Below are 11,679 nucleotides of genomic sequence, written 5' to 3'. Positions count from 1 at the left end.
TGTCCGTCACTAACGGTCATATTTATTCATGCTGATTTTTTTTTGTTTTTAATATAGTATATATCTTTTCAGCATCAATAAGTTCATCTTTAATTAAAACAATAAAATATCTGGCAATGGCAAGGGAGGATGGAGGATATACTTACGACTCGACACACAGATGAGCGACTAAAGAGACAGAGATAATGGTGGTGAAATGACGAGTGGAAGAGAAGTAAAACATCTTCCAGAAGATGATGTCTGGGAGCTAGCTAATGGCAGGAGGAGCTCTTCAGAGTTAAAGTTATCATTATTGTTTGAGCGTGAAATAAATAAAAACGGCTGCCATAAGCGCAGGGAACGCCACGCCCTTCCGCCTCCCCCTGTGGCTCAGTCTGAGCTCCCCCCCCTTGAATATAATGCAGGTGTGTTGACTGGTCCATCCGTCCTTCCTTCTGTTCTCCTCATCCTCCTCTCCTTCAATGAGTCTGTGCCATTCACGGAGTATTTGCATTTCTTCAGTCTGACCCCGACACTGGTTTTTAATACCTCAATGACAAAAACAGAAAGTAAGCAAGTTAGGATGATACGTTTCTAAACCGTTTCTTCCTTCCTATGATTTATCTCTTGAAACGTGTCGTGTTGAAGTGTTTCCATACCTATAGTAGTTTGGCTTAAAGGGCCCGTTCTTGTTCAAGCCCAGATACTTGGCCTGCTCGTCACTCAGCTCTGTGAGATGTGCGTCAAACGTAGGGAGATGTAGGCTGGCCACATACTCATCTGGAGGCCCGAGAGAGAGAGGAGGAACATGTTAACATTCAGCAGGCGTCTGTGGCTATTTAATCATGCAAATGAGAAAAGGAAGAGCGAGGCTCTAAGGTGTACTCTCCATCCCTTCCTCTGCACTGTCTTCTGTCTTCCTCCTCATCCTTCCATGCGTCTTTGCTTCCTTTCTTTCCTCAGTTCTTAATTTCCTTGCTTCCCCCTTTGTCTCCACCATCTTTTCTGTCAAGTGTGTGCCGTGGTAACAGCAGTCATCACTGACGGGGTGACCTACATCTGACTCCCTGTTTTTCTTTAACATGCTCTGACCCACCAAGACAACGCTGCAGACAATGTGTGTGTGTGTGCTGTACGCATGCACGCACACGTACACACAAACAGGATTCATTCTACTGTGAGTGATGAGGGAGACGACTCCGGACTGAACAGATGAGACTGTGTCGGCTAAAGAGATAAATGAAATATGCCTGCAGGCTCTCTGCTGGGGTAACAACAAACTCACTGCCAGTAACTTGCTTGGTGGTGACTTAAGTACCAAACAAGGCTATTTTGTATCTCCCTGGCGTGATATCTTTCTTTGTTTGTGCACACTTATACTTCTATTTTGTGTATTTCTGTATTCAGCAGTCTCAGTGCTTACCCATCTTCTTGGGGAGCAGGTACACATCCTGTTTGTAGCGTCCCTCTGGGGCGTTGTACAGCTCAATCAGAGCCAGCGCCTGGGCAGAGACACACACAAAGCATTACTCACATACACACGCAAACAACTTCTCTGGTAAAATACTTTATTAGCGATAACCAGGCGCAACGTGAGAGCAATGTTTCACCTGGGTGGTGGCGGTGATGGAGAGCACAAAGGTGGGCACGGTGGAACAGCTGAGGTTCAGCAGGCGACCCTGCAGAGGAAGACAAAGCAACACACGGTTAGAGAACGCAAGGTTCCTCTTTGCAGTCGAGAGACCAAAGTGCCAGGATGTGTGCAGTCTGGAGTGAGATGACAAATGTGTTGGAAAAGAGAAATCTATTTCAGGTTCCGACAAGATTTCAAAAAGCAAGATGCTTGAAAATATTTATCAGCAGCTGTTTCGTCTTGATTCTGAAAGTCACTGTTGTGCAACTTAATACTAACGAAGATGTTTTGTTTCGGCCCAAATACTAAAGTGTTGCTGCTGTCTGAGAGCATTGCAGCGAGTGCATTTTCCCAAGTGTTGCAGAAAAATAAGTAGAACTGAAACACTCTGTAGCTTTGAGGAAGGGGGAACAGAGAAAGGTTGTGTTGTTGTTGTAAGATAAAAAGCAGAATTAAAACATAAGGTTTTGATGCTCAGTTCACACACAAAAAGAAAAATCACACGACGGTTCAATACTCAAACGATGAGTGTTTTTAATTGCGGACGAGGCTTAAGTTTCTGTATTTTGCCCTCAGTACTGCATCCACATCGTCTCGTCTGCCAAAACTCGTCTTCATGGCTCATCTCTCTCTCTCTCTCTCTCTCTCTAGTTTAGCGATGAGTCAAGCACATATCATGAATTTGTATAAATAAATAAAATGAATAAACGGCAAAGTTATGAAACAAAGGGGAATGAACACGTATCATCTTTTTAAACTTTAAACAAAACCCGCCATCTGAAATTGTCTTTATTTCAGAATAATATTATTAAGATGATGTATTACTTCTTTAAATAAATGCGAATTTGGCAACAAAACTCTATTTTGGATTGTGAAACCTGCTGGAGATCAAACAGAGAGACAGACAGGTTGTCTTTCTGGCCCCGACAGACTGCTCTCATTCTGTCACAGCGTGTGACACACAGTCTTAACCTGCAATGTGCATATGCTGGATTCTGTGTGTCTGTTTAATCTCTCGCATATTTTCTCCAATTTAATTTGTTGACAAAATGTGAGCGTCGCCATATCTGTGTAGTTAAGAATCTAAAGTTCCCTTACTAAGGTGTTCTTTCAAAGTCCTCTGGGTAAGACTGTGTCAGTGTGTGTGTGTGTGTGTGCTGCGTGTGTCCCACAGTGTACCTCAGCCAGCAGCACTATTCTCTTGCCATCAGGCCAGATGACGTGGTCCACCTGAGAGCGCACTCTCTCCCAGGTCAGTTCAGGAGTCCTCAGGCTTGCCTACAGGGTGAGCACAACATCGTGAGCAATGTTTGTTTCCACTTCTTATTTCTGCTGGGCTGAGCTGTCTGACGTCTATCGTCCCGGGCCAGAAGTTGACTCAGGTCGCTTGGTCTTTTACAGTAATGAAGAACTTTAAGAAGTGAGTCACGACTTCCTCTCTTGTGTCTGAACTACTTTCCTGTTTTCTTTAAATAAAATACTTTAATTCATCTCACTATGGCAGTTTGCTGCCGTACATTTGTTTCTGTATCGCTGATTATGTTTTCATCTTTCCTGTCTCTTTGGGTCATTCCCTATTTTTTTTTATTGGAAGCTGTAGACTGACCACATCGATCTCAGTGTTGGAGTGTCCCATGTTGCAGACAATGCAGCCGTTCTTCATGCGGTCAAGGTACTCTCTCACCACCACGTTCTTATTGCCTGAAGGAGCGAGAGAGAGATGAAAGAACCGTGAGGACAAATGCACAAAGAGCAAGAGGTCAAAACAGTGACAAAATGTAAAATAGACACAAAGAAAGAGTCGAGCGAACTTGAAGTTTTATCAAATGACGTTTGAAAAGGCGCCCACAGTAAAACTAGGTTTTCATGACTTCTTATCTCACCATCTAGTAATTTAATGCGAGTGCTCCACCTGTCTGCAATTTGGGAACACGCTGGATGCAAGGATGACTTGAACAGGAAAAGGATATGAACTATTTTATGTATGATTTGTCAGCAGAGGAAGATTTTCATATTTTCTAAAAATCTATTTAACTAGTACCTTATTGGATCTAATGATTGTCCTGTGTTATATATTTATTAGGGAAATCTTACACAAAAGCAAAGCGCCTTCTCTTTTTTTATTATCTTTTCTGTTCAATTGCGGTCACCCTTAAGAGAGCCCCCGCTTTCAGGCCTGCCAGCAACATTAGGTAACGAAGCACAGAGACAAGTAATTCTCTGCTCTAATTAAGTGTTCAGGACAACTCCCTGGCTGCTGAGCTGAGAACTTGATTGGTGGCGGTTAGACACAGACGACAATGACTGAATATCTGTCCAGTCATCCTGAACGAACACAGACAGAATAGTATGTTCCTTTTACATTTTTTTTAATCTTGGCTCAAACACAGAGAGAGACAGCGGCTGAACCGACCTGTGCAGGTGATGACGATGTCCACCTGTCTGATGACTTCATTCAGTTTCACCAGCCTGAAGCCGTCCATGCTGCGTTGGTGAGAAAGACAATACAGAGCATGAGACTAATGCAATGTCAACACCTGGCAGTGAGCCGTGAGGAGCTCAACCAGCTGAGTCTTACCAGGCCTGCAAGGCACAGATCGGGTCGATCTCTGTGACGTAGACGATGGAGCCCATCGCTTTCAGGGCGGCACAGCAGCCTTTTCCCACCTGGCCATAATAGACATGGGATATCATCATACAGTACAACAATCATTTAATGTGTTCGAGCCTCTATGGAAACGTCCGCCTTACCTCTCCGTATCCACACACCACCACCTGTTTGCCTCCGAACATGACATCAGTGGTCCTCTTCAGGCTGAGGACAGAAACGCAATTATACCGGCAGCCATAATATTTATTCGGACTGTTTGGAGCAGAGGTGGGTGTAATTGCCCTGCAACACCGAACATGTTCGGTTTTATAATCCCCAACCAGGTTCAACAGGAGGGTGTTTCCTACCCGTCTAGGATGGACTCCCTGCAGCAGTAGAGGTTGTCAAACTTCTGCTTGGTCACGGAGTCGTTGACGTTCATGGCTGGGACACAAAGCTTCCCAGCTTTGGACAGCTGGTACAACCTATGTTTGTAGACAGGCTTAGTTTTATCATATCAATTTATGAATTATTCATCGTTAAATGTCAAACAAATATCCTATTTAACATTTAAGTCATATGTACACAGCAATTGTACAGTGCACTATTAATGGCAGCATTTTAACCACTAGATGGCGATGTGACCACACAGGAAACTAGGAGTGTGTCAGTGCATGTCTGTGTTGTTGTGCAACAATTTACTTGCGTATTCTCTAATTTAAAATACAGAGACTGGTTTTATGTGAGGCAATGTCACGTTTCACCAAAAACATTGCTTTAAGACAACGACAAAGGCAGGAACGTGTGCATGCTGCGACTCCCACCTGTGCACGCCGGTCACACTCTCCTCTACAATGCCCTTGATCTTCTTGAACATGTTGGGGTATTTTTTGTAGATCCAGTGAGTCAGGTCGCCACCGTCATCCAAGATCTGACAGAAGGGAGACAGAGAAAGATTGAGAGGGGGGGAAATCCAAAAGTAAGGAGAACAAAGACAGCGAAATGTGGATAAAGACATATCTGCTTAATACTTCCTTTTATTGACATATGTCTGTAGTTCCTTCCTGCATGTCTAACAAATGTTATGGTTGAAAAGAGAAATGCACTTTGTATTTTGCTGTACATGTTATCCTTCGTGTACTTCTACTCAGTGTAAAAATAGAGTCCTTGTATTTAAAAAGATCTAGGTTGTCTGGTGAAAATAGCAGCACCACCAACGCTGTTGGATGGAAATAAAAAGAAAAGCATAAGTGAGCTTTATTTAGAACGTAGGTGTGCTACCATGTTGGGTTGCCAGCCTTCCACGTTGACACAGCGGTCGATGCACCACCAGAAGTCGTCCTCTGACTCACCCTTCCACGCAAACACACTGAAACCTAGAAGACATTTTAGACGTAGAGAGAGAGAGCAATGAGGGACAAACAGGAGGGAAGAAAAAAGTGCAGTCGTCACACACAGGAACTCCCAGTCTCACCTCCCTCTGCCAGGGCAGCTGCCACTTCGTTCTGGGTGGAGTAGATGTTGCAGGCTGCCCATCTGCACTGAGCCCCCAACGCTGACAGAGTCTCCATCAGCACCTGAGGAGAAGAGGGTCAAGTTTGACTTTTTTGTTGTGGCAGCTGGAGTAAAACCGTCTGATGTTTGGGCTGTGAGTGTGTGTGTGTGTGTGTGTGTGTGTGTGTGTTTTGCATCCCCACTCACGGCAGTCTGGGCAGTGATGTGGGTGCAGCCCACCACCTTGGCACCGGCGAGGGGTTTCTCCCCCTGGGCTCGCTTCCTCAGAGCCATCAGAGCTGGCATCTCTGAGAGAGACACGCAAATGAACATATAAGTGGATAATCAGCTGGGTGGTTAAGGAATTCCCATCATTTAATCCCTCCAGTACTTCATCCCTAATCCATCGACTCATCCAGCTGAAGGACTTAGTGATGCTAAGGGTGTGTATGTGTGTGTGTGCGTGTGTGAGAGTGAGAGAGAGAGAGAGAGAGTAGCTTGCAGGGTGTCAGCTGAGGCTCTCTGTATGTTCTGTGGAGTAATTAGGGGATGATGTGAATAATGTGCATTAACGTGTTGGTTCTTAAATGGTGTTCTCACTTGTAGTGGCAGGGAACATATGGTCACCCAGCAGTACCACACACACACACCCCCCCACACACACGGACACGCACACACAAAAAACACTTTGAATGTATTGTGCCCCTCATGTTTGCATTACTGCTGTTACGGTTCAAATCTGCGCTACATTAGGAAGGAAACTTGGCCACCGACCTGCATCCACTAACTCTTAAGTTCGCCCTTTTTCCTTTTACAGTCGTTTGGTTTACCTTGCTCTGCGATCTCGATCTCTCTGCGGCCAAAGTCGGCCTGTTTGATGTTTTTGATGCAGAAGTCTCCGTTGCCCTTGGAGTTCTTCTGCTGTTTGTCCCGAGGAGACGTCTCATCGTCAGAGCTGTCCGTGTACGACGCCGCTGGAAAAACGAGACGCACACATAGACAAACGTATCGTCAGTACGTCTCACACACACACACACACACACATAAAAGTACAATATTTTTGCCACTGCCAACAAAAAGGGATCAACCGGTTCAACAGAGTCTTCAAAAACCAGCAAAACCAGAGGTTTGAGAGCGACCATTCACACTGATAACTTCCATCCGTTCTGGGGATGCAGACATTCTGCGACACCCATCAACCGGGCCTATGACGATGCAGCCTGACAAACAGCAGCTTCAGCGCCACGAAGCCAAAACGTCAGCGCGTTGACAACCAGCTTATGGATCAGTCTCCTATATCCTCCCTTCCTTCACTCTCCCCTGCCTCACCCCCCTTTTTGGGGATTCAGTGATAAAATGGGAGCGCTGGTGAAGCGTGCTGGCGTTAAATCCAGCCCCCACCGGTCACCGAAAGCACACTCTGTGACATCAACCTCGCTGATGGCAAAGACGACCAAAAGAGAGAAGACCGCTCTCTGTCGTAGGGACATCTCTAACAAACTAAGATGAGAGATTAAGGGACTGGATGTGATGTTAATGGATGCCTCTAAGCTGCACTGTTGCATCTCAAATCACCACAAAGCAAATCTGTCTCAGTGCAGAGAGGAGAGAAGATGCCCAGGACACTTCCACTCCCCCATATATGCCTCTTCTTTCTCCCATCGGACATGGAGCATCTGGACAGAAAGAAAGCAACCTGTGAGGTCTAAACGGTTCATAACAGAGTCAAAGGTAAATGTGGAGAAGCAGTTTTCTAGTTTGTGTGCCATCACGTATCTGAAACAATCTTCCAGAAAATAATACATTTTTCTTAATCAGAGCTTAAAACTTCTCTGTCTTATTCAATCTCATGTTAATCTTCTCTTTTGCTTTGTTTTAATCATTTTAAATCCTATTTACGTGCATCTCTTGTATATTGCCTGGTTACTTTTACATCTTGTCTGAATGCCTTTATGTTTTATCTGAAGCACTTTGAATATGGCAAAGCAAATGTATTTATATAGACCTGAAAGAGCTGAGAGGTTTCAAAGTGCAGAACAAACACAATGTGCCGTCGGTTTCTACACTGTGAATACAGTGTCTTTTTCCCAACCCAGCAATTTGACTTTGGTAGGCCACAGATTCTGCACCGATTATAAAGCAGCCGAACAAAACCCTCTGCAAAAACTCCAGTCTCTTTCCAATACACGACTGCAGAGCAAACAAAATACAAATGTGTTTCAACACAGAGAAACCTGTCAGAGAGAGGTATCGGTGCACCTCTGGGAGATAGAAACAGTGCGGCAGCATACTTAGTAATAAGATGCCTCCATGTCTGGCACCAGCACTGAGAGGTTCCTGTGCTTAAGGCTGACTCAAGACACAGGTACGGTTCCTCTTGCATAGAGCAGGTACACGATGCCAATATCAGTTCTTTCAAAATGACCATGGACCAGCTCCAGATACCACCGGCTCCCTCGCCAGTACTGTGACAATACCGAAGTCAAAGAACATGCTGTACTGTGCCAGGAGGTGAAAGGCTTTAAAAAGAAAAAGGTAATAATCCACGAGTCCACCGTTTTCTTTTGAAATCCCCCATCCGTGCCGACAGGAGGAAAGGGTGGGAGAGGGGGGGGGGGGGGGTCTTAGGGATCATGAGGGCGGATGTACCGATACTTGAAAAGGGATACTGGGACAAAGCCAAAGACTGTGAAGAAAAAGTCTTCTACATTCACACAGAAGTATTTTTAGACATCAACAAGAGCTAAAAAGGAGAATCTATTTAACGTAATCCACAACTCAAACATAATACTTAATCATTTAAAGTCTCAACCAATACTAGGACTTATTACACATTCACTTCTGTCAAATACAAGTCTGAAATGGGTTGTGCATTAAAGTACTCCATCAATTTAGCTTTGCACTCCTTTAACATCGTCGGACTCACTATGTAGTTATAAAAAAAATCAATACAGCATTGCCATATTTGTCAAAACTTGTGCTCACTCCACAGCCACAGATTTTCTTTTTCATTTTCAAACGTCTAGTCTTCAGACCCAACCGAGTGGCAGAACTTGAGGCAATTTATCAGACTGTGCAGCAACCTCTGGAGCCACAGAGGGCTTCATACAATGTGTTCACTGACGCAGTAGTCCTCCCACAACCTGGTAACAGACCATGCTGTCGGACATTGCTTTCCCTTAAAGTGTAATGGGATGACAGGCTTCGGTCATACAAAACTCTTTACAAAACTCTTTATCTACATATTTAAGAAAATGCTAGAATTGAACTACATAAACAAGTCTTTTCATAACAACATGTATATTGTAATTGCCTCTTATTTCCTAACTAAAAACAGATTGTTGTTGAACTTATCACAAGGTGATTCATCTGTATCTGCTATGCTTTGACAGACTTGGACCGCTACCTTAAGAGGAGCACGTAATGAAGATAATCTACAGCAAAGTGGCCTTGGGAAAAGTACTACAAGTGTGTTCGGCGTGTCCTCTGCACTGTGGGAACCATCAGAGGAATAAGAGGCGCTCTGTTGAGGGAATTATGGGAGAAGACAGGGAATCAGCAGAGACGGGGGAGGAAGGAAAAAAAAAAAGAAGAGGATTCAAAAAGGGAGAGAATAAGGCTGCACACGTTTCTGGAAATAACCTTAATATTGGCAGCACTGACGCATTTCACTCAATTTATATTTGCTGCTGTTGAGATGTTAAGATAAGAATCCACCATAGAAAAAAACCCTATACATGCTAAATAACACAAAAACAGCTCATCTTGTCAGCTGACCCTGGTTAGTGATGCCTGCAAATGTGCCGGTGGGAAGACACAAAATGTTTCATCCTCTCTCAATAGGAGCACTGAATACTCACTAGTTTTTTTTAGCGCCCCGTGACCCGACGGGCTCATTACGGCCGTCCACTAATACTGACTGAAAGTCATTAGTCCAGCTGCCTGTCCAGCTGCTTGTCCATCATATTTCGCCACGAGAGGCGACGCCATCTGAGCCGTACGGATTAATTTGTCATGTTAATGGTGTCAATGGAAGATCTGTGGTCTGCGAACGAGCCCGACACACAGCAGGAAGTCTAAAAGCAGAGCTATCGGGAATCTTTACACGTTGCTTACACGCTGCTTAAAGTTTGAAGGCTAATTTACACATTTCTCTCGCACCACTATCGTCATGAATGGGACTGGGGATTCACTTCTACCTGAGCTGTAGCTGTCTGTGGACGACTGGGAGATGGAGCGGGACAGGGAGCGCCGGCCGATCTTGGAGGGACGTTTGTTGAACTCCTGCTTCTGGTCCGCAAACTGGATCTGCTGGTGGACGGAGAGCACAAAGAGGGGGACAGAGATCAGCACTCGTATAGATTCTGCAAGAGCATCTATTTACATCACAGCAACAGCTTTGTTTTTTGTCATAATGGATTTATTAAAAAGGCGCATGTAAAGTAGCTCTTGCTTCTTGGAAACGACCACCAGGCTTCACGCACAGATACACAGTTCTGGTATAAGCACACACACACTGCACAAAAATGTCCTCTTGTGGGATTAATAAAGTAACTATCTCCATCTATCTATTAAAGAGATAGACGAGAACAGAAGAGACGGAAGAGTCTCTCTGCCGTCGGCATGGCAGGAGACCAGCTCTGAGTTCACTCTGACTTTCAAAAGATAAAAGGAGACAATGGGCCTATTATCAACCGGCGACAAGGCCACACGGCTGACGAAGGTACACCAGTTCATTCTGGGCCTGTGGAACAGGTGGGAGGCGTTCGGCTATTAACTGTAGTCGGGCCACAAACTGACCGGGATTCTATCGCTCCGTTAATCTTTCAGTTATTACAGAGTCAATAGCTTGGTGAATTGTAATTCATGTAATGACAATATTAGAGTGCGAATAGTTGACTTATTCCTACCATAAACCCAGGGAGAGGGAACAATACATGCTGGTGTGTGTGTGTGTGTTTTATGCTGTGAAGCATGAAAACAACTTCGTTTTTTCATCAGTCAACTTGTTGAATGGCAATCGTTCATTCTGTCAAGAGAAATGCATTGGGAAGTGAGAGGTTTTTGCCAATGCCAGTCCTCTGACGGAGGCGGTGAAAAAAAAGAAAAGCTTTCAAGATTTGATAAAAAGGTGACGAACGAGAATCATTCGTCATTCATTTTCCGTCTATCATTCTCCTGGTTGAAAAAGACCGTCCTTGAGTACAAAACAAGAAGATATTTTCAGCTTTTTATAAGAGAGAAATGACAAAATGTCTGATATTCAACCACATTGTGTGTATGTGTGCACGTCTGATGCAAAGAAGCTGTGTGTGAGGTGAATTATAAAGTATGCAAGTCCAGAAAATATACTTGGAAGTACTAAAAGTGAAAGTACTCAATGCAGAAAAATGTCCTCTTTGACTGTTATGCTCTTATCACATCATTGGATTACTATTACTCATGCACTAGCGTAAAAGCAGGATTTTATTATTGTAGTAGAAGTAATGACAATTTTAAGAGCTGCTGTCCAATCACAAAGAACAACCAGATGTTTTACTGTTGATTTCATTTCTCTATCTTGTGTTTTGCCGAACAGGCATGGAGAGGTCCATTTTGAAATGTTACAATCAACCATATCTCATAAAGACAAGCCAGGAAACCATTTCCTGATACTAACATTGTAAATATACAATCCAATCAAATGTACTATTTGCTTACTTCCACTATCAGCCAACTGATGGCTATTGAGGTGTTTAGCCATTTCAGCTTCATCCAGACCCTGATATGCTAACCCTCACCATTCCACAGCACACTGCCTGTCCTTTCTTCTTACCTTTTTCACACAGAGCTCACTGCTTCCCCCATTCTTTTTCTTCTTCAGCATTGCCTCACATGTGTCGGGGTGTGCAGTGGAGTCGCAAGAAGTACGATGCACGTCTGATTAAAAGGCCTTGTGCACTGATAGGACCTCGTCTTTCGGATCATTTCACGGGCTGCGTCT

General features: G+C 44.2%; 1 protein-coding gene across 1 annotated transcript in view; it reads right to left on the bottom strand.

Moving 5' to 3' along the window:
• Positions 1–11,679, bottom strand: part of ahcyl2b (adenosylhomocysteinase like 2b) — a 28,842-nt gene continuing 17,163 nt past the window's right edge. Inside the window, exons 2-17 of the mRNA XM_076111444.1 lie at positions 9,896–10,004; positions 6,527–6,670; positions 5,904–6,004; positions 5,677–5,779; positions 5,484–5,578; positions 5,027–5,133; positions 4,571–4,687; positions 4,364–4,427; positions 4,191–4,279; positions 4,026–4,096; positions 3,219–3,313; positions 2,792–2,890; positions 1,590–1,658; positions 1,403–1,481; positions 639–759; positions 1–528 (exon numbers count right to left, since the gene is read on the bottom strand). Of these exons, the coding sequence (XP_075967559.1) occupies positions 522–528; positions 639–759; positions 1,403–1,481; positions 1,590–1,658; positions 2,792–2,890; positions 3,219–3,313; positions 4,026–4,096; positions 4,191–4,279; positions 4,364–4,427; positions 4,571–4,687; positions 5,027–5,133; positions 5,484–5,578; positions 5,677–5,779; positions 5,904–6,004; positions 6,527–6,670; positions 9,896–10,004 (1,470 nt within the window). The 3' untranslated portion in view covers positions 1–521. The remainder of the gene's footprint in view (positions 529–638; positions 760–1,402; positions 1,482–1,589; positions 1,659–2,791; positions 2,891–3,218; positions 3,314–4,025; positions 4,097–4,190; positions 4,280–4,363; positions 4,428–4,570; positions 4,688–5,026; positions 5,134–5,483; positions 5,579–5,676; positions 5,780–5,903; positions 6,005–6,526; positions 6,671–9,895; positions 10,005–11,679) is intronic.

This window comes from Anarhichas minor, unplaced genomic scaffold (assembly GCF_050575085.1).
Source record: "Anarhichas minor isolate MPS153535 unplaced genomic scaffold, ASM5057508v1 ptg000045l, whole genome shotgun sequence".
NCBI classification, from domain to species: domain Eukaryota; kingdom Metazoa; phylum Chordata; class Actinopteri; order Perciformes; family Anarhichadidae; genus Anarhichas; species Anarhichas minor.
Note: the sequence above shows the minus strand (reverse complement) of the source record. Positions and strands in the feature narration are given on the sequence as shown.